At 42.4% G+C, this 27305-nt stretch overlaps 1 protein-coding gene across 1 annotated transcript in view; it reads left to right on the top strand.

Moving 5' to 3' along the window:
* Window positions 1-4154: 4154 nt before the first annotated feature.
* CACNG3 (calcium voltage-gated channel auxiliary subunit gamma 3) overlaps window positions 4155-27305 on the top strand; it is an 88174-nt gene continuing 65023 nt past the window's right edge. The window contains exon 1 of the mRNA XM_012780167.3: window positions 4155-4952. Within this exon, the coding sequence (XP_012635621.1) occupies window positions 4742-4952 (211 nt within the window). The 5' untranslated portion in view covers window positions 4155-4741. The remainder of the gene's footprint in view (window positions 4953-27305) is intronic.

Here is a 27305-nt window from a genome sequence, read left to right on the forward strand (position 1 = left end):
ATCCAACTTCCATCGCTATTCTAGACAGTAGAAACATCACTTGCAAGTGGTGGATGCAAAAGAGAGCATAGAGGGTTTCGGATATTGAAAGAAGGCTAGTAAGACTGAAGTTTAAATAATGAAGTGTGAATGTTTTAAGCATATTTATTTTTCAGTGCTTTTTCTATAGGTTGCATCTAAAAGTGAAAAACTAATAACTAGACCATGTGGAAATATCAAGAGAGAATTTCAAGATGACAGGATGACACTATTCAATCCACATGTGCCAGGTTTTCAACATCTCCTTAACTTATACCCATGTGGGTGCCTTTACCTTGGAAGAATTTTTCTCTTTTAACTTATGCCCACTTGCTCCCCTTGGAAAAAGGGCACAGACAAAAGGTAAGGCTTGTGTGGTACCACTGACACCCAACCTAGTTCTCCTTCTAGCAGGGGGCTCTGTTGTCTTCTCATTCATGATCTCAGATTTTTACTGCTGATCTCATAGACATCGCCAGAGTGGTACCCAAAGTGGATCACATGGACTTATCATAGCAGAGTCTTCAGAGATATCATGAAAATTCTCCCTTCTCTAAGGACTGTCCTCCCTTTCTTAACTCACAGGGGCTGGTCATAATGGCAATGTGTGTACTACCTGGCCCTGTCTCCTCGTTTATAGCCAATTGGGCCAGGAAGTGACACAAGTGGCACACTAGACAAACTAGGCTGATGAGATTGCCTTTCCTAGAAATTTTGAATTGGGACTAAGACTGTCCAGTTTAGTCTGGGTTGGTTTCTTTAATAGAGATGACATAAAAATTCAAAATCCAGCTTCCGTCTCAAAGATCAAGGAACAGAGAAAGCCAAACAATTTTTTCAGCTAAAAATATGAAAAGAGGAAGAGATGGAAAATGGAGTAACTAGTGAGGCTCCTGATGGCTTCTATTCCAGTTCCCTGCCTAGGCCTGATTGTGTCTTTGCCATATGGTTCCTTGAAACATCATTATATCTTGATACTAAATACCCTCTTTTCTTAAGCTAGCTCCAGTGAGTTTCGCAGTTTTCAGCTAAAATGCACTCACTAGTAAAATATCCCCTACTACATAATCTGTTCCTTAGGAAATGGGAACTATATCTTTGTATTCTCCAAAGTTCTGAGCAGAATGCCTTCCACATAGTAGGCACTCAAGAAGCATTTGTTGAATTGAATCAGCTGTCAGTACTCCTTCCGCAATGACACAACCATTTACAGGGAGCACTGACCCCTCCAGAGGTGAAGGTAATGCCGATGTACAAGAGGATAAACAGGAAAAAGCACAAATAGATGCACTGCGCCAGCTACTCCACTGAGCTGACAGCCCAATGGAAGAAAAAGTCTTAATAAGAGAATCAGACATCAGTTGCAAGATGTCTGAATGCCTGCAAGTCTGCTGCCAGATAAGTAGGATCAGAGAGGGTTATCAGCAAATGCAGAGGAAGAGCCAGGCTCCATCCCTGTAAGGAGAGAGAGTGCTTTCAATCTCTTGGGTCCCTGATGCATCTGTTGAAAGAGCCCTCTAGTGGTGAAAATGAGCAACTATTAATCTATTTAGCCTTAGAAGCAGATTCTACGCACCCATGTACACACACCTACACATTCAACTGAATGAAAGGAAAGGATGAGCTCACCTCCTAGTAAGGGAGGAGGCATTATCAGGAACTAACTGACGGCCTCCCTGCCTCCACACTCCTACTCCAGTCAGGTGTTCTGATTTGCTCTACATGCAGGTTCAGACTTCCCACACTGTGATCAGTTCGGATTTGGACAGGAATTACAAAGAATGATCCTGCCTCATCAAGCCAAAGGCTCAGTATAAAACTCCATTCTTATGATGTGTATCCCTTTCTCTCCTTCAGAAAAATTGTCCACCTTCTGACTCATGATTGTTACCTTTATCTACCTGAGTTCTTGACCCTTGTCCTCACTATACTACCTGGATACCTGATCCCTTCTGCAGGGCCTCCTGGGCACCATACCCTGTCTGTCTGGGCTTGTGCTACAGAGCCAAGGAGGGTTGCTATTGTTTTGCTGTGGGCAGGTGAATGGAGTGATTGGGACATACTCTGCCTCAGCCGCAAGCCCACTGACCTTCCGTTAACGCAGTCCTTTGAGAGAACACCTTTCTCACCCCTATTAAAGTAAGAGAAGAATCAAGAAGATCCTGAAATGACTGTTCTGATTATTATTATTTCATATTATTTAAGTTTCTGAGAATGAGGAAGGAAATTTTCACTCATTTAATAACCACTCCCAGGAAAGATCATCTTCACCTCCATGTTACACATGTATATGCAACTAAATGCACATAGGTATACACATCTATATATTCAAACCTATACGCTACCTACACACACACATACACACCCACATATACACACACCTATGCATTTGCAGTAAACACATTGGTATGGCCCATAACACTGTATTCACATACAAACATATATTTACATACCTGCTTTACTTCTACAACAAATTCACAGTGGTTCAGAATTCATAACTAAATTGAATATATCACAGGTAAACATTCAAACACAAATACACCATAACTATATATTCAGGCCTATGCATGCACATGCAGGTATATCTAACAACAAGAACAAAGTCTTCAAATAACCTTAACACGAAAATAAAAGTAGCACAGTTACTAACGAAGTTGTGAGCTGCATTTGAGAACTCTTCAATACATTGCTGCTAGTCAGTCATCAGAATAGAAGCTCCCAGACAGCCAGAGATGGCAGCAGGGGAGTATGTGTGTCTGCGGTTACCTCCCATTATATTTCTGTTCAGCTAAATAGCATTCAAACGTGACAGTTGATTGTGGACATATCTCAGTGACTGCAGAAACAACCCAAACAGCCTCAATTCCAAACGCTCAAACTCTGTGTATCAGTCCCATTATGCTACAAGAAAACAAAAAATAATAAAGGCAATTTTGTGGGCTGTCCTTAGTCAACTCAGTGTGCGTCCACGTATATGCTAAAATACATAGAAACAAAAAGCTGGTTAAATGCTGGTCCTTTGCAATATTGGCCATTTCCAAGGAGGAGAGGTTTCAGGTGTGCAATGTCATTTGCACTTTGAGCTAACAAGGAAAGCAGACCCAACTTCCTCTGCCTTCTGGTCTGACTTAGACAAGAATGTTAACAAATGAACATACTAGAGATCTTTGAAAATAATATGAAATTTTCGGTGACTCTTCCACTTTGAATCCATCACCCATTCAAATGTAGAGGTATTAAAATATATAAGAGAGGTATTCAGAGGCTAAAATCTCCCACTTCCTCGCCCAAGATCCCTGATATATGCATGACAGAGTCTATATACATTTAGCTCCTTCCGTCTTTTAGGAATACATGATCATATGTATATGAACAGTTCCGGGTCTGATCTGAGCAGGTTGTCTCCGGTGTAAACCAGAGCTCCAGAGAAAGGAGGGTAGACATATTGGTTTGTTTTCTGGGGAACCAAATTGAGACAGACTATACACAGATGTGCCTGTGACACCACTTTTTGCCCTCCTAAGTGAGCCATAGAGCCGTCGCTGGAGCCGCTGGTGCCTTTAAGAAGACTCGGTCTTTCGGGTCTTCTCTCCCCAGTGGGCTCCAGCGGCGCCAGCAGCAAAAGGCAAACTTGTCTGGCTCATGGAAGGAGGGGGGCATTAGAAGAATGCCGCGTTGGGTGGGTGCTGAGAGAGCGCCAGAGCGCGCTACGGGCTTCTTTCCCCTTCCCCTCTCCTTAACCCTTCCCGGAGCGGAGGAACAGGGTCGTGCTGCAGCGCCAGGGAGCCGGGGTGCTGACTGCCCTGGGCTCCCGAAACTTTGCGCGGAGAGTGGGTTTGCATGGGCAGAGCGGAGCAGGCTGGCTGACGTGGGAAGGGACAGGGAAAGGGTGGGGTAGAGGAAAGACCCTTTAGCACCCCGGGTCTCTAGCCCGGCTGCTAGAAAGGCGGGGGTGCAGCCGCAGGAGGGAGCTGTCCCTTCAGCACCACGGACCTGAAAGCAGGGGCGGTAGGACGGCCGAGGCGGAGCAACAGCCGGGGAGCTGTCCCTTCAGCACTACGGACCTTCGCCCTCCAGTGAAACCACCCGGCCCCCACCCCAGGACTCTGTCTTTTCTCCAGTTTGAGCGGGGGTGTGGGGAGCAGGCGGAGAGCTTTCCTGGGAGGCTGGGGAAGCAGTGAACACTCTTCTCAGCGACTCGCCTCCCAGCAGTGCTATTTTTTGCTATCCGCCCTCACCCCCAGCACACGCGCTCGCACACACACGCACACACACGCACGCACGCACACACACACACACACACACACACACACACAGACCTCTCTGGATTTCTTTGCCTTGAGTCTCCCGGGGCTGTGAAGAGCCAGGCGCATCTCAAACCAGGCTGGCAGCTCCAGGCTCCGGAGCCATGCCCTGCACGGACTCTCGTCCTTACCAAGCTCCTGAGGAATGAAAGGAACCCAGGGACCCTCAGAAGGCAGCAGTGATGTGGACCAACCCCCTGGAGCCTGCACCCTTCCGAGGGCCATAGGCGACCCGGGGAACTGGAGAGAGCTCCAGACAGGAAATCCCAGCTTTCCCAAAGTCCCTGTGGATGCTGACAAAAGGAGACCTGAATTTTTGGAAGAGCCTGTCCTAGGTTACCCAGCTGCAGAGTGATTTTCCCCTCTGGCACTGAATCTCCCCCTCCAACCCCCAGCCGTCCAGAGTACCATGAAGAATTATGAGGATGTGTGACAGAGGTATCCAGATGTTGATCACCACTGTGGGAGCCTTTGCAGCTTTTAGTTTAATGACCATTGCAGTGGGCACGGACTACTGGTTATATTCCAGAGGTGTGTGCAGGACTAAATCTACAAGTGATAATGAAACCAGCAGGAAGAATGAAGAAGTAATGACCCATTCGGGGCTGTGGAGGACCTGCTGCCTAGAAGGTATTTACAAATTCCTCTCAATGGCTCCAAATAATCCAGTTGCTGATATTCTGGTGGGTGTTTGGGGAGATGGAGGTGGTGATGAGGAAAGAAGAATAGTTCAAATTTCTGCTGAGAATGTGCAGGTGTCCTGACTCTGTTACCAGCAAGACTGACACTGTGTGGGCTAAAGGGGTTGGGTCTTGTTGATTGTTTTTTGCATAAGCTTTATGAGATGAGATTTGTGCCACTCTAGGCAGCTTCTGCAGTTGAGAAAAGTCTTCAGATCCAAAATCCTTAGGCATATTGTGAACTGTTTGTGAACTGTGCTCTGGCTTGAAATAGGGTCTTTAACTCTGCTTAAATTGCATTTTAGGGGGTTGGGGAGAGGGAGGAAAGGGAGATAGGAGGAAGGGAGTGAGGGAGAAAGAAACCCTGCTCTGGCCTGGCACATTCTGAGCTATTTCCCTATTTCTCAACATAGTCTTACAGTTTCTTCTGAGTTTGGTCTCACCTAATATTGTCATGAACTTCCATTACCAACCAGTACTAGGGTAACATATGTAAACCCCCATTCCCACCTGCATCTCCATGCACATAGTTTAAGAAAACTTCCTTATTAATACACGCCTCACTATTTTGGATCAAAACAAACCTGTAGTCTTGGTATTTGGTATACACCTGTCTTCCTTCCTAAATCATTCCCAAACCCAACAAATACATTTCCATGACATTTACATAAGATAGATTCTCCAAGAATTGCAGCTCATCACTTCTGATTTTAAAAATTAGAGTATTCATTCTAAATTATAGTGAAAAAGACAGAACATTTTAGAATATCAAGCCTTTGGGTAGCTTATCTCATTATTAAACTTGCTTTCACCTCACCAGAAGTCACTCTCAGCATTATTGGGCAATTCTTGGATGTCATTGGGAGTAAACAGAAAGATAAAGAGGAAAATCAAAGCTCTTTGTAGCCTATATGCCTAAGGGAAGTCATTGGATTAGAGGGGCAGTAGAGAGTTTTCTTAGGCTTCCAAGGAATCAGTGAAGCTTGTCACAGTGACAGGCAAGGAAATCTGGGTTTCCTATATGCTCCCCTCCCCTGTTTGCCATTGGTTCCCCACACCTGCCTTCCCACTGGCTGGCATTTGTCAGGGTTTCTTCAGAACTTGCATTTATGTAAATCACTTAGGAAATCATGCTATGACATCACTTGCTAGTGTAATATTGCATCATCCCCTGGCCTTCTTCCCATGTCCTGACACTTTGAACAACTGCCTTCCTGACTGTGGCGCTACTACAATTGATTTTGTTTCTAACACAAATTTGCAACTGGTGGGAAGCCCAGGTAGGAAAGGGGTACTTTAAAGACAACAAGGATCACGTGAAGTCAGAAGACCTGGGTAATGCTGCAAACTATCTGTGTGACCTTGGCTAAGACATTTACCCTCTCCAACTCTCAGTTTGTTAATCTGGGAAATGATTACTTTGGATTAGGTTGTCTTGAATTAGCACTATGCAAAGCTTATACCATATATACTAAACTGACAGAAATTCTAGAATAATTCTTTCCTAAACATTGGCAAAAGTCTAATATTTGTGATCATTTGTGATTGGGCATGGTGAAGTCATTTACCTTAGAGAAATTCCATATTTCCCTTTCCCGTATTCACAATAAGGAACTGAATTATCTTTTGTAAATATGATTAGGTGGATGTTGCAATACCTATATAGTTCTAGAGATGGCATAAAAAATCTGAGGCTCCTCCAAGCCAAAAATGGCACATATGTGTACTGTGCTTTAGTCATTTCCAATTATTCAGCCTCTGGGAACTAAACCTGGGAATGCACAATTAAACACCAAGTTTGGCTTTTCCCATTATGATCAATGAAAAAATAATCTATCAGAGCAGAAATAATAAGACCTACAATTCCTGAATCCCTTGCTCAGAATTTCTCAACTGATGGTTTCTCTTTTCTCCAACATCATCTCCTACACCTACAGTTTGTACAAGGAATTGAAACCCCACCCAGGCATTCTGTAAGCTTAGTGGGAGAAGAGAGAAATTGAATCAAGAAGGAATTGGATGAATTGAAGACGTGTCCTTGGGCAGGTGAATTCTATTAAGTAAATTTGTTGCAGTCTCCATACAATTTGGCCTGGCTAATTTTCCCTACTTTTTTTTTTTTTTAATATTAAATACAGTAAGATGCACAAAACGTAATGAATCAAGATAAGTTTTTTGCTATGTGTACACCCATACAAACAACACCTAGATGGGCCTGACTAAAATTTAAAGGCAAGATTTTTCTTAATGTACTGAGTACATCAAATGTTCAAAGAATTTGCAAGAGCCTCTAATTTCTGCATGGGAAGACACATGCATGCAGTTGGTAGCATCTGACTTAGATATTTCCATCCTCGCCTAGAATGGAGACATACAACCACCTCCCATTCAGTGTCTCCTATATGTTCCAGAGCCTCAACATCTCATTTTCTAGTCCTTTACGTGTGGAAGTATAATGTTGGGGGGGAGGGTCTTGTAGCTCAATTTTCTTAGAGATCAAATTAGAAGAGTCAGTTCTTCCATACTTTTTTAAAGAGCCCTGAGACAATGTAGCAATTCTGTGAGAAGGCTCAGGAGAGACATGACAGCTGTCTGCAAATATCTGAAGGGCTGTCATATGGAAGAGAGATTTGAAATGTTCTGTGTGGCCTTAAGAAGGTAGAAGCATGAGCTAGAGGGAAACAGGTATTACCTTAATATAAATAACTGTCCAATGTGGAATGAAAAGCTTTAGGAAGTGATAGGGTATCCAACACCAAAGATATTTAAGTCGAAGAAAACTACATTGATTGTTTCCAAACTTGGCTAGTCATCAGAATCACAGGAAGAGCTTAAAAAAATATATATTACTGGGTTTCACAACTAGATCCCCTGCTTCCATAGGTCTGTGGTGATTCACTGAAATCTGAATTTTCTAAAAGTGCTCCAAGCAATTCTGATGTTAAAGCCAATGTGTACTGAGTATTTACACCGGGCCTGGGGAAGACTGTATGTTTTAAGGAGGATCATGTGACTTGAGTAAGAGAAGGATGTTTCCAGTTTTCATTCCTATAACCCACCAGAATGTCATTTATATTTAGAACTTACTACGTGCTTGCACCATTCTAAGAATTTTGAAAGACTAATTCTTTCATCTTCAAAGGAACTCAGTGATGTAGGTGCTATTATCACCTTCATTTTATAGGTGAGGAAACTGAGGCCTGGAGCATTTACACGACTTGCCCAAGGTCACACACCTAAGCAGGCAGTACTTAACCTAAGTCATGTTACTTCTCGGAGCATTTGCTAGAGAACATCAATTCATGTTTTGGTGGATAGTTTGCTACTGGTGCAAACATTAGCTCTGAGAATGCCCAGACACATGGGAATTTTCCATGCGGAAGTCCCAGATCTTAGAGCACTCAGCATGCCTGTGCAGCATCGGCAGGGATGCAGGAGCCACCAGACAGGCTCAAACTCAGAGGCAGCAAAAAACACGCTTTGAATGAAGAAACAATCAACCTATGTAGAGACACCCACAATAAGAAACCAAAAGGAAGGCCTGACTCATTATCTGGAAAAATATGCAAAGCATTCACAAAGTAGTGCCCCAACCTGTTGTATGTTTTCAATGGTAATGTGTGAATTTGAATGAGAACGTGTTCAATATGTGACTCTCTCTCTCTCATTAAGAAAACCTCTTGAAGCAAGGTATTTGGATAATGGAAAGATTGCTGGCCTAGGAGTGAGGAATCCTGGGTGCTAAATACATTCCTGTTACTAAGAGTTATGTGAATTGTGCATGATATTTTTCTCCTTTGAACCTCAGTTTACCCAATTCTAAAATGAGGACTTCAGATAAGATTAAGGAGTAACAAATCCAATTGTCCACGTGGACTAGGCAGGTAATGCAAAGTGTGAAACAAGCATTTTGCAGTCCTCTTAACTCAACTCTATGTAGGAGGGAGAGTAATAGTACATTTGACAAGATGTTTGGTAACTGAAACTTGGTTGCAGTCTGGAGGCAATAGGGAGTGGTGTGGAGCATGGCAAACTGGAGAGCACAAGTCCCATCTAAAGGGGGCTACTACTTGGCTTGAGTTGAGCCAAGTACTACTTGGCTTGAGTTGATTTTTATCCTGGGGAAATGTGGCCCAGTACTCCAAGTATAGAAAGTCAGATGTAAAGCCTCTTGCCTCTTAAAATGTGGGAAACAAATTCAGCTTTTTATGAACATAATAATACCCAATCCAAATTTACCTTGTAGTTGAATTTGGCCTATGGGCTACCACTTTTGAGCCCTAGAAATTATCTAAATGGCTTTTTTTTTTTTTTTTTTGGAGACAAGAGTCTGACTCTGCTGCCCGGGCTAGAGTGCCGTGGCATCAGCCTAGCTCACAGCAACCTCAAACTCCTGGGCTCAACCAATCCTCCTGCCTCAGCCTTCTGAGTAGCTGGATCTACAGGCATGCGCCACCATGCCCAGCTAACTTTTTCTGTATATTTTTAGTTATCCAGCTAATTTCTTTCTATTTTTAGTAGAGATGGGGTCTCACCCTTGCTCAGGCTGGTCTTGAACTCCTGACCTTGCGCGATCTTCCCACCTTGGCCTCCCAGAGTGCTAGGATTACAGGCATGAGCCACCGCACAGGCCTAAATGACCTTTTTAATCCAAACTTCTGGTATTTTTAAATCTGAATGCTAAATTACTCTTTATTAGTCAATAATCATGTTTTCAATTCATTAAAAAAAATTGCCTACTAAGAAAAGAACACCCACTTAGGATTTTAGGACACAGAACTTAAAATTATGGAAAAGAGGTTCAACAAACTGCTATTTCTGCCACAGATGGGCCTGGATGACACCAAACATCTGGCTGAAAAAGTGAAAAAAAAATTAGCCAGTCATTAGAAGTTCCCCCATATTTCCAAATCTCCAGATGGTTGACTTTTTCAGCCAGATGGGGTTCCAGCTTTATTTATGTGTTCACAAGCCTTCAGGGAAGCTGCAAAGATGTGGTTGAGGATGGAGGTAAGAGGAAGACATAGCATTTATTGAGTGCTTTCTATGTGCCAAGCCCTGTGCTAGGTGCTTTCACATAGGTTAACACATACTTTTCACATCTCCAATCTCCCCCAGTAGAATATAAATGCTATAAGGACAGGGATTCTTGTCTGTTGGGGCCCTGCTGCATTCCTAAAGCTTAGAAACAGTACCAAGGCATCACTTTTGTGCCTCCAGTCCTAGATTTAATTCTGCACCCTCCCTGAGATGTGAGTTCAGAATGAGCTGGAGCTGTCTCACTCCCTTCCCTACTCCTGACCTTCTCCCTGTTCCTTTTCCTGTGTTCTTCTTCCTTGCCCCTAAAGCCCAAGTGACAGATGGAAGAGAGGAGTGGGCTGGAGTCTTAGGCAGGATGGCAGTGAGTGACCGTAACTGTGGGTTGAGTCAGTATTGGACAGGTGGTAGAGGTCAGAAGTATGAGCATGACTAACATTTAGCCAGAATGTGTCCATAGAGCCACACTGGTCGTTAAAATGTTAAAATACTCCCCTATCTGTTGGCAAACAACACCTGGCCCAAGTTCCTCACCAACTCTCCACTGCCATTGCACACACTCTAGCCTTTCCTAGGACCTCCCAGACCACCCTAAGATCCATCAAGTAAAGGGTAAAGAGCTGGCCCAGCAGGTGCCATCAAGACCCTACTCCAGCACTACGTAACCCTCCATTCTGATTGGCTGGTCTCATGCCCTACTGGTTGTTAAGCATTGTCAATCTTACTCCCAGTTATGTCATCACTGGTGGAAAAGACCTACTGTCTTCTTCCTACCTCAAACCCAACCCTCTGCCTTCTGATTCCAGAATTCCACCATCCTAGATAGCAGATATCTTAGAAATACTTTTGTTTGTTTCATCCTTTGAAATTTTATCTTCCAGATTAGAATAAAGGCAAATGACCTTCATTCCAAGGTTGGGTAACCGGTGTGGGCTATTCGTGTGGGTGACCAGCGAGTGTCAAGAAAAAAAATAAAATAAGAAATTAGGTAACAATATGACTGTGATCTTTTAATGTTCTCATAGAGCACAGTGCAACAAGCATACCTCAGGGGTTATCTGGTTTTCTGGGGAAACATAACTTTGATGGACTTAGCTTTTATTGTAGAATCAGGCCTACTTGCTGTACTATTAGATATTTACTTGTAGAAAACTGGGATGATGCACATAAATTTTCTGTTCAGTAAAGTTGCACAAGATTTATGTTCATTAGAGAAGATGAACCTAAATATTGTGGATTTATTCCCCCTCCCAAGAACATTAATCAGTTTTATATTAACTCAGTGGTCTTATTTAAAAATTTTTTTTCACTTAAAAACAATATAACATTCTCCTTTGAATGAATTTTGTCATTCTGCTTGTTTCCTCATTGTTGAGTTGAATAAAATATGACAAGAGCTCACTATGTATTTTAGGAGATTTATGTTTTTAATAATTTGAAAATTATACTTTGACATATGGAAGTACCTCCAAGGGAAACAATGTTTCTGGGGTTAAAGAGAAGCCTAGAAAACCCAAAAGTTGTATTTCTTTTCCTTTACCCCCATGGCTCTTCCAGAACACACTTTTTCAATGTAGAAACAAATGGGCCTTTAATTATTTATGGGACCATGGAGAATGTGAGCCAATAGCAGGGATTTGGGGGTCAGGTGGACCTGGGGTCTTATCTGGATCTTACCATTTACTGACTGTGAAACCTTGAACATTGCTTAAACTGTAAGCACTAGTTTCCTTATCTGCCAAATGAGGAAACCAAAGTATCAAGTGCCTTCAAACTGTTTCTGTTTTAGTTCTTGTGGTTCCTGGATATCTCTAAATAATATGTTGACCGTTAGTCCTTGATGTATTCATTTTAGACAATAGCCATTCACTAAGACAAATGAAAGTAAGCTTTCATATACCAGTACTCACCTTCCTTCTAATATTTTTAGTTCCTCAATGAGTTATCTGTGGCTCCAAGAAGAATCATTCATAATGACTGAGGGTGTCTGCAGTAAAAGAAAGACTGGCAACTTATTCCTGTATTGGACACTTGCTTAGGCAGCATGATTGCTCACGTGCTCCTGTGCCTACCTCAGCAAGGGCGCTGGAGGGAACAGCAGAGCTGGGAGAAGGTGTGGCAGTGGGGTAGCCTGTTTGCAATGGTGAGGGCCTGTGAGTGGACTGGATCTGGTGGTAGACAGCTGAGCTTGAACCATTGTGCCTGTATCCCACCTGAGAGAGCAGTCCAGTAGCCAAGAAGACCCTAGCTGGGGCTGTATGATGTTTGTGAAGATGTTGCCTTATACAGCACTGCCTGGCTTAGGGGTCAAGTAGGGGGCTCAAAGCCAAACCATGTTCTGCTAACCAAACCATACCTTTGATCCAGAACTGAGTCTGTCCAAGGGGATGAGGGTCTTTAATAAATATTTCTGGATACTGCATGGGCCAACCGCAGTCCCAGCAGCATGGAGCTATCAGTTGCCAATGGAGGGAACCAGGTGGGTTGGAAAAGACTAGATCAGTGTCAGATATTCCACATCAGGAAAGGAAGTTGCACTGGGAAGGCACCACAGCATCCTCCAATAACCGATACACGTGCTGCCACGAGAGAGTCACCATGTAGATGCCGGCTCCACAGAGAGCCCTGGGCATGGGTGTTAGCCAGAGAAGCAGTAGCAGCATGCCAGAAAGGTTTGCAGCCTTGCCCAGCTACGCGAAGTGACATGTTGACCTTTTCTTTCTTCCTGCCCCCTGCCACAACATACTGAAGGTGCTAGAATTTAAACGAGGAAGGAGCAGAGATAGAGCTTTGAATGCAACATGCAATTTGAAATTTCAGACAGAATTGGAAGTTTTAACAACCAAAAGTGACTGGGAAGTTATGAAATCTGCCTAAAATATCATTAAGAAAATAAGGGATTTGATATAACACAGTTGAAAGCCAAAATAAAACTATGGCATGTTTATGTCCCATTAAGTTGAGACTCATCAATAAATATAAATAATTCTGTCATGCTGTATCTCAACAATTCTAAAAGTTGAGAACTCCATGGTGTATATACACTGTGGTGCATGGCTATATCTCAAGGCTTGGAAAACTATGGCTGGGCCAAATTCAGCTCATTGCCTGTTTCTATACAGCCTACAGCTAAGAATGTTTTGTATGCTTTTAAATGGTTGGAAAACTAAGTAATACCCAATAATATTTCATGCCATATAAAAATGATATAAAATTCAAATCTCAGCATATCCATAATTCTAAATATTGTCAGTGAAAAATTTATGGAAACTTGTTTTCTCGGTTGTCATTTGTGTATCTACATAGTATCCTCAATTTTTGCCTAAAATATTTACTATCTGGCCCTTTCCAGAAAAAGTAAAGTTTGCCAACCCCTGCTACATCTCACTGCAGGGACACATAGAAATCTATAATAGTGTTTTATTTCTAGAAAGACTCTTTGTTTTCCCAAGAGTAGTGAATTGCTTTTCTTTTTTTCTTGCACCATTTGCCTTTATCATAGACTCTTCATATGGTCAGGTATTCTTTCTTTCTGGAGAACTCTCACTTAGTTCTTTGCCCAGGTGGCCCTTGGCCTCTTCCTGAGACATAGAGAAGTTGAAATGTAGTGAGATCCTCCCCTCTCTGATGGTCTCTAGGAAAAGGTAGCCCCTGACCAGGTACACAAGAAACAGTATCTGTTGGGGCTGGCAAAAGAAGAAAGTTTTGGGAGCCAGTGTTTCCACTGGCAATAAAAAGAAAGAAAAATGTGACAGTAAACTCAATAAGACATAGTGCCTGGGTGGGTGACAGTGAAGAAATTAAGGTCCACAGCAGGCAGCTGGTGTTGGCAGTATAGATACGGGTACTCTCCCAGATTGTTCCATGGATGGGGTTCAGTATGTTCATGAAACTTCATGAAAAAAATATGTGAATGGGCACTTTTATAGAAAGAGTCTTATACACAGAATTGTTACAAATTGTGAATATGGAGCTTAGCACAGAGGTGAAATCTAGGATGACACTTGGGATCATGCAAACATAAATGGTAATCAAAGACAGGAAAGTACACAAGAGGTACCAGAGAAAACCCAATGAATACAAAGAGGGAAGATAACAAGCCTAAGTGGCACTAACGCTTATGGACAAAGGACAGAGGAGCCAGTGAAAACTGAGAAAAAGCAGAGGTGAAGGAGGAGAAGGAAAATTCAGGATTTAACTAACGTTTTGTCTTCTGAGGCTTGCTCCCAAATGATGCAGGTGAATAGCAATGTCTACTACTAGAAGCTCTCCAGACTAAGAGAGCTCTCTGCAAGGCAGGAGACTCACCTGTGGGTTGGTATGAGGGACCCACTTCTAGGGCAAGTCCACTCTTCTTGCTGTGATTGGTCAGCAGGTGAGATGCTGTTATGAATCCTCAGGAGGCTGTTTCCAAAGAGGCTGTAAAAGGAGAATATGGGATTTGAGAACTGCAGAAAGAGGTGCCAAGGAATAAGTAAAAATAATTAATAGCAAAAACTTAAATGTGCCAAGCTATGATTATATGGCAGATTGAGCATTCATTTCTGGGCCAGTCCCTGAGCATGCACTTATTTATTTAGCGGACACATGCTAGATGCCAGGCACTATAATAAGGAAGCACTTTACAAATATTATTTAATCTTCCTGACTTCTTCAGGAGATAGATACTACCATTACCCCCATTTTACCAAGACAGGCACATGGTTAGTAAAGCAGAGCTGGGATTAAAAGCAGACTTTCTGCTGTCTCTCATTAACCATATGCCAGTCACTTGAATAAATGCTTCACAGAAACTCAACTGAGTTTCACAATAGCCCTGTCTACTGCCAGTTGTCCAGCAAGGAGACTGAAGCTCAAAGAGGTGAAGTAGCTTGCACAAAGCCATGCTGCTGAGTGGTGGCAGAGCTGGGATATGACCCACAGCCTCACCCTACCTACCACACTGCTCTGCCTCAATTCAAGGGCCCAGGCCTGGTGGGTTGATCTCTGCCAACTTGCCCATTCCTATGTCAAGGACAATTTGATGTCAGTCGCTGGCTCTGAACAACTTGACTATTGGAAATATTGTGAAAAATAATTCACCCAACCTTTGCCAATTTTGATTCCAAATCCAGAAATCAAGGTCAAGGCCAAAAAAAAAAGGGTAAACCCGATAAGATTTAGACATTGTAGCACTAGGCTGTGAAGAAACATCACCTCTGGAGATCAACTGTAAATTTTTCTTAAAAATAAAAAGTAACACCAATCATTTGGAAGAGAGAATGACAAGAAGTTTAACTGGATGCAGGTGAGCAAACTATCTGAGAGGCTCACATCTTCTACATTGGAGTTGGGGTGTTTGCAAACTTGAAGACGTCATCAGGTTCATGGCTGTCCCACTTCCTGAGAAGTAAATTTGGGCACATTATTTATTTAACTTCTTTGAGCTTTAAACTCTGTGTCAGGAAAGAGTCAAAGATTCCACCCACCTCCACTTCCTGGTTTCTGGCTTGAAAAACTCTGTACATAGGTGGTCTACAGCCGGATTCTCATGCAGCATTAGAGGGCCCAAACCATCTTTGAAGAGCATCAGACATGCAATAGACCAATGCACCACCAGGTCTGGTTCTTACTCACCTTGGGCTTGACCTGACTGGCCTTTCTCATCCCAAAATGGGCAGCTGGTATAAGACTAGGGCAAGCAAAGCCTACCACAATCTATCCACCTTTTAACCTGCATGTTGTAAGAAATGTTATCAGTACCTTGCTGCCATCCAAAAACTCTATCCACCACATTTCCCTGAACCACCAGCCTAGAACCAGAGTCTGGTGTGTAGTAGATGCTCAATAAATAGACATCAAATCTGTTGCTGGCAAGGAGTGGAGGGCCAAAAACCTACCCAATGGGTACAGCGAACACTATTTGGGTGAGGGGCACACCTATAGCCATAACTCAAGCATTACAAAAGCAATCCAGGTAACCAAAACCATTTGTACCCCCTTAATATTTTGAAATAAAGAATATCTGTTGCTGGAAGGAAGGTAATTCAATTACTTTGAGCTTCTCCTAGTGAATCACCCAGAGTAATCCCTAACAATTGCTGTTCTGCTTGTAAGTGCTTACAAACCAACCTTTTAATAATATATCCTATAAAACCAGCCATAATTGTTTGTAATTCAGCAGCCTGTAGTTTGAAGGAGTCTGGTTTTCCAGCCTTGAAAATCTAAATGTTATTTGTCGATTCATTTTTTTTTTCCATTCTGTCCTGGAATATTATCAAGAGTAGATCAACAGTCTCATCTTGATTGCCTCAATATCCTGGGTGCAAACTCAGGGAAAGAAAATGTATCTTGTGTGGACACACTGAGCACAAATGCAGCAGATACTGTTTCTATTCCTTGTGCCTGAGAGTCTATGTATATCTGGCTACCTGCACCTTTAGGAAATGGCATTTCTACCACTCTGTATTCTGTAGCATACGCTGCTCAGCATCGTGCATAGCTTCCCTGGAATACAATAATACCCACACGTTAAATTAAAGTGGTCCCAAAATTCATGCGTAAGTGTTGAGATGTCTTCCGTCACCTCATCCATTACAAAATTCTACTGTCACCTGTGGAAATTGGTTTTGGCATAGAGCAGTTAATATAGATGCATATTTACAGCAAATCATTTTGACTCTTTTGCACATTACAGGACAGTAGAACCAATTAGCTGTTTATCAGCTTAAAATGCCTTAAAATGTGTATTACCGAGTAAGTCGTGATTTTTCAAAATATTACTTTTCACCAAAGATGAATCTGGCATGCATTCAAAACGCTCTAGGTGTTTAGAGAGAAATAAAAAGATCAAATCAAGAGGTAATGATGTTAATCTGCGTCAAAGGTCTGCTGAGCAGCATAATAATTGCTCTTTTCTGCTTTTTCACTCTGTGGTGAGTGATGGCTTAGCTCCTGAGCAGTTGGGGTTGGGTCCCAGGAGATAATAAGGTCAGAACCAAGGAAACCAGGTCTGGGCCACCCTAAAGATGACTTTCCAGTCACAGTCCCTGGGGTTCAGCTGCAGTGACAGCCCAGTGGCTTAAGAAATAGAGAGTCCTAGCCCAGCACTGTGGACTTCTTCCTGACTACCGTAAAGCAGAAAAGGTGTGTCGGGTGGGGTGGGAGATGAAATTGTACATGGTGTGATCGAGGTGGGCTTCCCTGAGAAAGTGACATTCAACTCAAAGTGTGAAGGAGGTGAGGAACCAAGCCAAATGGCTATCTGGGGGAAGAGCATTGCAGGCAGAAGGAACAGCAAATGCAAAGGCCTGGAGGTGGGAATGTGCTGGGGATATTCAAGGCAGAACATCCTTCCTCCTGTGGCCAAAGAAAGGGAACAAGGAGGAGAGAAGCAGATCAGGGGAGGGTACTGCAGGCCAAGTTACACAGGGCCTTGAAGGGAGTTGAGGACCTTGACTTTGATTCTGAGTGGACCGGAAGCCTGTGGAGGATTTTGAGCCCAGAAATGACATGTTCTTGAGTTTGCCACATCTGAGTCTTCTCAACTTCATCATTTGCTGCTTGTAAGGAAGGGCACTTTGTCCCGTGACCTCCCTTGCTTCCCTCAGGCAAGAACTTTGGTTCTAGACTTTAAAGCTTTTGCGTCACCCCACCCTCATCCTTCTCTATGACTGGGGATGGCAGTAGCATCTCATCAGCATTTCCTTCCTTCTTCCTCTGAGGACAAGCCCATGGTCTGTTATTATTTTCAGTGTTTGATTTCTCATTGTGGGGAAATGCGGTTTAAAAAAAATGACATTGATGTAGAAGTTTTTAATGCTTAGTGAGTCTTGCAAAGCTCTTAGAATTGTCGTCCCCGCTAGGCAACCCCTTCCTAATTCACAGATTCTCGCCCTTTTCCAGCTCAAGCCTGCATTTCCTCCCATGCACATCCCGCTTCTCAATCTGGAGATCCAATAAGAGACGTGAAGTGAGTGCTTTGCATTTGAGGACCTCCAGCCTGGGTTCCTTTCTCCATAGGGACCTATTGAACAGCTACTATGTGCTGGACACTGTGCTAGGTCCTGAGGGTTCAGCAGAGAATGAGATAGATGAGGTTCCAGCCTTTGGTAAGCTCACAATTGTGCAGGGAAGATGCTGACAAAGTCTACCCAAGTAAGCAGTGCATGGGACGCCTGTAGCATAGAGTACGGGGTCCTGGATTAATCAATGGCAGGGGCTTGTCACAGAAATGTTCTCTTAAGGCTTTTGAGTCCACAAGGTGCCTGGCCCACAACAGGTGCTCAAAACACATTTGTCAAAATGCACAAAAAGGCTTGCGTAGATACACAGAGGAGGACTGACCTCTTCTTGTGTTGAGAGCAAGAGTAGAAATGAATTTAGAGCCCTTGGTTTCTTATTCTTAAGCAAAAAGGAAAGAGAACAGGGATATAGCCTACCCATAGAAACCTATGAAAATATATTGAACGATTACACATTTTTCTTTTCCTTTTTTTTCTTTCTTTCTTTTTTTTTTTTTTTTTTTTGAGACAGAGTCTCACTTTGTTGTCCAGGCTAGAGTGAGTGCCGTGGCATCAGCCTAGCTCACAGCAACCTCAAACTCCTGGGCTTGAGTGATCCTTCTGCCTCAGCCTCCCGAGTAGCTGGGACTACAGGCATGCGCCACCATGCCCGGCTAATTTTTTATATATATATCAGTTGGCCAATTAATTTCTTTCTATTTATAGTAGAGACGGGGTCTCGCTCTTGCTCAGGCTGGTTTTGAACTCCTGACCTTGAGCAATCCGCCCGCCTCGGCCTCCCAAGTGCTAGGATTACAGGCTCATGAGCCACAGCGCCCGGCCTCTTTTTTTTCATTTTTAAATTTTCTTTTGGAAAAAAAAATCCTGTCCTTTTTATCATAAATATTGTAAAAACAAATAAATAAAAATAAATTCTGGATATTTGAGTGTTATCATGTTCTTTTGAGTGGCATGTTTTTCCTATTGTATTTTTTTTTAATTTATATTTATTTATCTATCCATTTATTTATTGTTTGAGACAGAGTCCTCACTCTGTTGCCCAGGCTAGAGCGCAGTGGCATCATAGAGCTTACTGCAATCTCAGACTCCTGAGCTCAATCAACCCTGCTGCCTTAGCTTCCTGAGTTGCTGGGACCACAGGCGCATACCACCATGCTTGGCTAGTTTTTCTATTGTTTGTAGAGACGGGGCCTCACTCCTGCTCAGGCTGGTCTTAAACTCATGACCTCAAGCGATCATCCCAATGTGGCCTCCCAAAGTGCTAGGATTACAGGCATGAGCCACTGTGCCCTACCTATTGTATTTTCTTAATTAAAATACCTTTTATGATATAAAAGTAATGCAAAAACACGTTCTCAGTATAAACTTTTAAATCAAAGTAGTTAAGAGAAAGTTTCCCCTGTACCCTCAGCATAATCTCATCCCTTTTCCCTCAAATGACCATTACTTCCTGTTTGGTGAATATCTAATAAGTATTAAATATCATTTCCCTATTTTTCTGCTATACCAAGTCAAAGAGATTAGGGAGGGTATATTTTTCTCTTCAAGTTCAAATTATTCATAATTTACTCTAAAGCTTTTAAAAAATTATCTTACAATTACTGAGACATTTAATCATGTGTACTGTTTTAAAAATCAGATCGTACAGAAAGGCTTTTAATGACAAACTTCCACATCAGGGCTACTTTTCCCTCCCTACCTCAAGTCCTGTTCCCCAGAGCAAGCTGTTTTAACCATTTCTGATTCAGTTCTTCTGGTGATAATAGCCATATCTCTCAATGATATGTTCACCCCTCTATTTGTTGATTTATAATCTATCGACTTCCTGCCATGATAGGTGAGGATTTAGCTAACTCATTCCTCCCTCTGTATTGATTAGCTTTCTAATTTTTAAAAATAGCATACATCTTCATTTCTTTTTCCATCCACCTTGGGTAAAATGTCTTAGCTTCCCACTTTATAGAATGACGATGTCCACATTCCCCACTTCCTCCAGCCCATGCCTGTCAGTTGTATTTTTTTTGCCTTTTCATCATCAAAATTCTTTCCATTTACATTTTATTCTGTAACTATACCTGTGTCTTCCACGCTGAGGCTATAGATGGATTTTGAAGTTTGAAAACCAATGAACATTATTATGATTATGTAGATAATGTTCAACTCGAAGCTGAGTCATTTTCTGGAATTATATTTTTCTCTTTTGTGGTTTCAATGTCACAATCTCTGAGTCATTTAAAGAAAAATGTCCAAATGGAGTCTGCTAACACAACCGGTTGCTCAAAGTCATGTCATATATTTGTTTGTGTCACAGTTGGGCTTTTTGGTACAGTTTTCACTTATCCTGGAATCTCTGATTGACTCAAAGGGTTTTTTTTTTTTTTTAACAGGTCATTTCAGAACAAAATTAGGCTTCTTTAAAACACAAGCCCTGTATGGGAGAACAGACCTTTCTGGAAACATCACTCTTCTCCCTTTTTGCAGCTTACTTAATGTAGCATCGTAGTTAAGAGCCCAATCTCTGCATTCACATTTCTTGGGCTCAAGTCTCAGCTCAACCACGTATGGCCGTGTGACTTTGGGCCCGTTACTTATCCTCCTCGTGTCTCAGTTTCTTCATCTGTGAAATGGGGATTATCACTGTACCTACTCATAGGGTTGCTGTGGGTATTTAGTACTCACACAACACTGAGAACAGTGCCTGGCACACAAAAGTACTAATTGGTGTCAGTTATTACCATTTTCCTGGGATACATAATTGGACAGAACCTACTTATCTGTGTTGTTCCGCCAACAGCAGGGAATCATCCGGGCCATGGTTATCATTGCTCTGTTAGTCCCCAAGAATCTTCACATATCAGGGAAGACCGAAGCCACTAATACAGCTGGTGGAGACCCAATCAGGGAACAAGACTTGCAGTCTTAGGTGACAAGTCTTGGACCTGATTCTTTTCATACTGGTTGATGAAAGGTGGTCAAAACCTGAGGGAATCTATGTTCTAGAATATCCCCCAGATGAGCCACACTGGGTAACCCTTAGCACTTAATAAACAACAACTTCACGTGCATATTAAGTGCTTACATGCATCATTTCATTTAGTCCTCCCAAAAGCCCTGTGGTGTATTGTACCCATTTTACTGATAAGTCAATGGAACTCAGAGAACTGTCCCAAATTCTCATAGCTAGTAAGTGGTAGCGGTAGAATTCGAACTCAGGACTTTTAAATCTGAAAACCTTGATCCTGATGCTATAGCCCAGAGCTCTCAAAGTGTGGTCTGTTAACCTCTAGGTTTGGGGGAGGGGGATCCCCAAGATCCTTTCAGGGGATTGGCAAGGTCAAAACTATTTCAGAGTTATAATAGGATATGATTTGCCTTTTTCACTGTGGTGACATTTTGCACTGATGATGCAAAAACAATGGCAGGTACAACTGCTGGAGCCCAGGTGTGAAGCAAAGTGGAGGCACAGTAGTCACTGTATTCATCACCACCACTCACTCTCAGGGAAAGAAAACGCTAGTTTCACTTGAAAACGTCTGTGATGAAGCAGTAAAAAAGCATTAATTTTATTAAATCTCAAACTTTGAGAACTAGCTTTTAATATTCTGCATAACAAAATGGGAAGTACACATTAAGCACTGCAGATGCAAACCAGAGTATACCGGTGGTCTCAAGCAAAGGCACTTGTGCGACCGAGTTGCTAGCTGAACTAGCTGCTTTTTTTCTCCATGAAACACCCTATTTACTTGAAAGAATGACTGACAGGTAAATTATGGTTATTCAGGGTTAGGTATCTGGCAGATATTTTCTCAAAAATGAGCTAATAGAGCCTGTCACTTCAAAGAAAGCAACTGACAGTATTTGTTGCCAAGGATAACATTCAAGGTTTCGAGTGAAAATTAAGATTTTGGAAAACTTGTGTCTGGCCCCGTGAGCCAATGTGATTTGTTTTTATGTCATGTGATGAAGTGTGCCAAAATGTAGAAGACCTGTGTAACTCAGTGAACCAATATTTTCCAAATGACCAATGCATGACATTACAAAATTATGCCTGGGTCAAAGTGCAGGATTAGAACAATGGATTTTAATATAGTAGAGCATAAAAAGTTAATTCATATGGCTTCAGATTCCACACTGCACATGAGCTTTAAGAAACTACCACTCGTCGAGTTTTGGTGTAGTATCAAAGAACATCCACAATTATCTTCAAAGACTATTCAAGTACTCCTCTCATGCCCAAGCACAGATTTGTGTGAGGCTAGATTTTCTTCATACACTTCAACTTTAAAAACATTTGGCAGCAGATCAAATGCAGAAGCAGATATGAGAATCTGTCTTCTACTAAGCCAGACATTAAAGAGATTTTCAAAAATGTAAAAACAAATGCCACTTTTCTCACTACCTTTTTTTTTTTGTTCTGGAAAAATGTAGTTATTTTTCATTTTGTTTATGTTACCATGCAATTGGGTCTATCATTTTCAAATGAATTCTAAAATAAATATTTGGAACTTTTTTCAGTTTTAACCTCTGACACAGGAAACATCAAATAGATAAGCCTATATAAACAAAAGCTCAATAATTTGTCCAAGTGCAAAGGAGTTCTGAAGCCAAAAAGTTGGAGAGCCTCTGCATACAGCTATATTTTAATTCTGTTGACTACCTTCAGATAGTTGAGGAGAGAAATTAAAAGAGATATTTTCATATTTCTGTTAGAAGATTTCCTTCTAGTTCTGCCTTCTCATCTTCAGTGGGGGATGAAACACGATCCCTTGGTGGGTTCCGGTATCTCTGTTTTTGAGTTCTCTTTAGTTGCAGCTAAGCTAAGCCATTGTTCCACCATCCCTGGAATGTAAGAGGCAACATGAGATTTCAGCAGGCCCTGAAAGAGGTGTCTTTGATTAAAACGCAACCCTGCTGGTATAAAGTTTGACAGGGCCTGGAGGGTTCATAGCATCTTGTGTCTTTGTTCGCAAACACCGACAAAGCTCAGCTACCACTCCACAAAGGGTCTGGGATCCGTGGTGATGTTCCTCACATGTGAGATGAAGCAGAATGCAGGGAAACTTGAGCTCGTGAAAACACGAGTCCTCGGGTTTTTGGTGGATGGGGGTTTAAATTTTTAAACTGTCCACCTTCTAACCTCTAATTAGAGGACCGTGTGCGAGGGTGGAAAATGTCACAAACAGAAGGAACTATTGGGCAGTCACTGAGCAAACATTTCTCTTGGCCAGTCCCAGTGCTGGGCTCTGGGAAACAGAGAAGTAGGTAGTGGGAGGACGGGTGGTGTGAATATTGCTGTGAATGTTTTTGGTTGTTTGTTGTTTGGCCAGCCTCACACCCGTTCCTCCTTGTTCTGGTACTAATGTCCTGATTTTCTTTTGGGGTTATTCTGTCACCCTACACTCAGTCCATGTAGTTTGGATGGAACTGACTCCCGCCTGGCTCTCAGGATGAGCATGTGACCTAGAAATGACCTTGAAGATTATCATAAGGCATCTGGAGCTTATACTAAGGCATGGTTCTCAACAGGGACATTTGGCGATATCTGGAGACATTTTTGATTGAGGAATGAGAGGAATACTCCTGCATCTAATAGGTGAGACCAGGAATGCAGCTAAATACCTGGCAATGCACAGGACAGCCCCCCACAACAAAGAATTATCCAGTCCCAAATGTCAAGGGTGCCGAAAGGTCATGGGAAGCCATTGAAAGGTGTTAAGCAGAGAAGCAGTATGATCTGAATTGATGTTTTAAAGTATAGTCAGGTGCCATGTAGAAACAGACTTTTGAGAGGTATGAGGGGAGCAGGAGATAAACCAGTGGACTATATTGCAATAACCCAAGTGAGAGAAGATTCCAGAAGTGTGGAAGGAGGGATGATTTGCAAATACACATGTGGAAATCATTAGTGGTAAAAAGGCAGAGCCTTGAGTATGAATAAAAACCTCCAATAAGGCTGTGAAAAATAAGAGAATGGGATCAAAGACAGAGCCTTTGGGAGCATCTATATATAACAAGCAAAATAATAATGAGATTTAATGTTGTCGGAGAGTTTAGTGCCAGCTACTATGCTAAGTAATTTACGCGATCACATTTGACCCTTTTAACAACCCTTATTATAGAAAACTTAGGCACAGAGAGGTTAAGTAACTGGTCCAAGGTCACACATGCAGCAATTATCTGAAACAAAATTTAAATTCAAATGCTTTAATTCCATGGGCATCCCCCCTTATCTACCAAGCTGCCTCCCAGGACTGAGAAGAATCTTCCAAAAGAAAAATCACAACTCTCAAGAGCTGAAAGATGCACAAGAGTTAGAGGGATGGGGGGAGGGGTGGTGTTCCAGGAAGAGGGAACAACACGAACAGAGCTCTAGAGGCTGGAAGGAGGGTGGCGTGAGAGAGAAACCAACACCTCCAGCAATGGTCAGGACAGTTGTAAACTCATGGCTAGGGCGTGCATAGAGACTGGAGAAGCAGATGGGGCCGTGTCACGCGGATCCTTGGAAGGCACCTTAAGTTAGACTTTATCCTGGGGGCAACAGAAATCCTTTGGGAACTTCAAAATGAGAGATTTAAAATCTGACGTGAGGCTGGGTGTGGTGGCTCACGCCTGTAATCCTAGCACTTTGGGAGGCTGAGGCGGGCGGATTACTCAAGGTCAGGAGTTCGAAACCAGCCTGAGCAAGACCCCGTCTCTACCAAAAATAGAAATAAATTAATTGACCGACTAAAAATATATATACAAAAAATTAGCCGGGCATGGTGGCGCATGCCTGTAGTCCCAGCTACTCGGGAGGCTGAGGCAGTAGAATCGCTGAGCCCCGGAGATTGAGGTTGCTGTGAGCTAGGCTGACGCCAGGGCACTCACTCTAGCCTGGGCAACAAAGCGAGACTCTGTCTCAAAAAAAAAAAAAAAAAAAATCTGACGTGATCAGCTTTTCATCTTTAAGCCTCATCCTGGCTGCAGTGTGGAGAGTATACTGCGGAATGCAAGAGGGCTATTTGAAGACTGGTTAGGGCCTTGAGGCAATAATCTAGTAATAATGTCACATTCGGGAGGTGGCAGCAGTAATGGGCACATTGGCCACCACTTTGGGAGACGTTTGAAAGCTGGAATCCATAAAACGTCCTGCTCGTTGTGTGGAAAAGGGTGAGAGAGAATGAGCTCAGGGGACTGCCAGGTTCCTGCCTTTTAACCTTTTGATGGACAGCTATTCCATTTAGTGATGAAAAGTTTAGTGACGGGGGAACAGTGAGTTTGGTTTTGAACGTGCGGAGTTTGCAGCTTCCTTTCTAACATTCAAGTGGGAGAGCTAAGAGGGCTCTGGATACACCGCCCAAGAACTCACGAGGGATGTCGTGTCTAATCACTCCACACGTATGTCGCTATGCCTTTTGATCAGGGAGCAGCAGTCAAAGAGGTACGTTCTAGCCACTGCTAATTCTAATGGAGGCACTGGTGCAAAGCCATGAGGTGAGGTGCGGTGCAGCAGATGAACTGATGTTAAAAGTCCAAATGCAACCTCGGGAGGTCACCGCCAGTCTAATTAGGTGTGGGTAGAGTTTACTGGGTCGTGGAAAGCAAGTTGGCCACAACGATCATTTCAGCCCTTCCGTTTCTGACTTCTCATCTGGCTTTGAGTGAACATTAAAGAACCCTTTCATAAACAGTGACCTTTTAGAATCTGAAATGATGGTTTCTGGCTAATTTCCATTCCAGCCCTGGGGCTGCTGCTTGAAGCTCTTGACTTGTCTCAAGTCCCCTGCTCTCAACCACAATTTGGAAAAGGGCAGTGTTGTTTTCATCCTTAAAATGTCCATCATTCGGATGAAGGATCATCATTCATAATTGTGTGACCACACACTGTCTGAGGATGAAAAATGCACTAGGTGCTGAGCTTATGTTAATAAGCTCAAGACCAGATCCAATTTTTTTTTTTCAGGAGAATTTGGGAACATTTTGTCTGAGGTCACACTGGAACAATAATACTGTTGTATCACCTACAATTCATTCAGTTGCAAGTGACAGGAAACCCAATTCTAACTAATTTAAGGATGGTGAGGAGGGAGGAGAGAGACTGAGAGAATGACAGTGCAAGCCCTATTGGCTCACATACCTGGATAGCAGAGGTATGGTTTGACGCAATGATGAAATTCACAAGTATACTGTTTCTCTCATTATTGTCTCCTCTGCTCTCTCTCTGTTGACTGTATTTCAGAGTAATGGATGGGAGACCCAAGGATTCAGGATGGCTAACAGCAGCTCTCAGGGCTTTATTCCTTTATGCTTGAATCCAGCATACAGGCATGAAGTTCTTTCCCAGCAAGCAAAGGTCTTCTTGTATTTCATTAGTTTTGACTAGATCACATGTCCATTATTGAACCAATCATTACAGTCGAGGGGTCCCACGGGGCTGATTGGCTTAGGCTCGAGTCATGTGCTCCAGCTTTGGAGAAGGAGGTGCCTAGATCCCCAGGGACAATTATAATGACAACCATCATTGATCAGTGACTCTATGTCAAGCATGGTTCTAAGCCATATGCATGCTTTTTTTCATTTGCTCCTCATGACAACCCCTCAAGGTAGGTATTATTGTTTCATCATTTTAGTGATGAGGAAAATCAAAACCAACAGCTTTATAAATGAGACAGGATCTGGGAGCATGATTCCTCATTGCCCAATGAGGAAATTGAGGTTCAGGTTGAGTGATTTGCTCTAAGTCAAATATCAAGTAAATAGTGAAATAGGGACTAGAATCCTATGCCCACCCTCTCTGACCCTGCAGTAATGCAACCTAAGAGATTAGTAAATATTTAGGAAGCCACGTGGGCCCAGAGATACCTACTGAGCTTATTGCAGGCTAATCCTGAGCATTTAACCTCTTGTGCTATGTTCTCATCACTTTCCTTCTGTACTTGTTACTGGCAGACATGAGACCCTCAAGAACTTGGTCACAAAGTTGCCCTCAGAAATTTACATTGTAAATTAAGCTATTTATGAAGTAATTTATCCAAATTGAATTTTTCTTATATTAAATTCACATGCACGTATGTATGACTATGTATACGTATATTTATTTAGAGACATATGACCAGATTTCTGAATTTTCTATTCTTTTCTTTTAATCTATATTTCCATTTCTGAGATTCTACCATACTGTAGAATTCATTCGAATTAACATAGCTTCACAAGACTTTGAATACTAGAAGGGCATATTCTCTTGTACTATTATTCTTTATCAACCTCTTACTTCTTATAATTTG

This window comes from Microcebus murinus, chromosome 19, assembly GCF_040939455.1.
Source record: "Microcebus murinus isolate Inina chromosome 19, M.murinus_Inina_mat1.0, whole genome shotgun sequence".
Taxonomy (NCBI): domain Eukaryota; kingdom Metazoa; phylum Chordata; class Mammalia; order Primates; family Cheirogaleidae; genus Microcebus; species Microcebus murinus.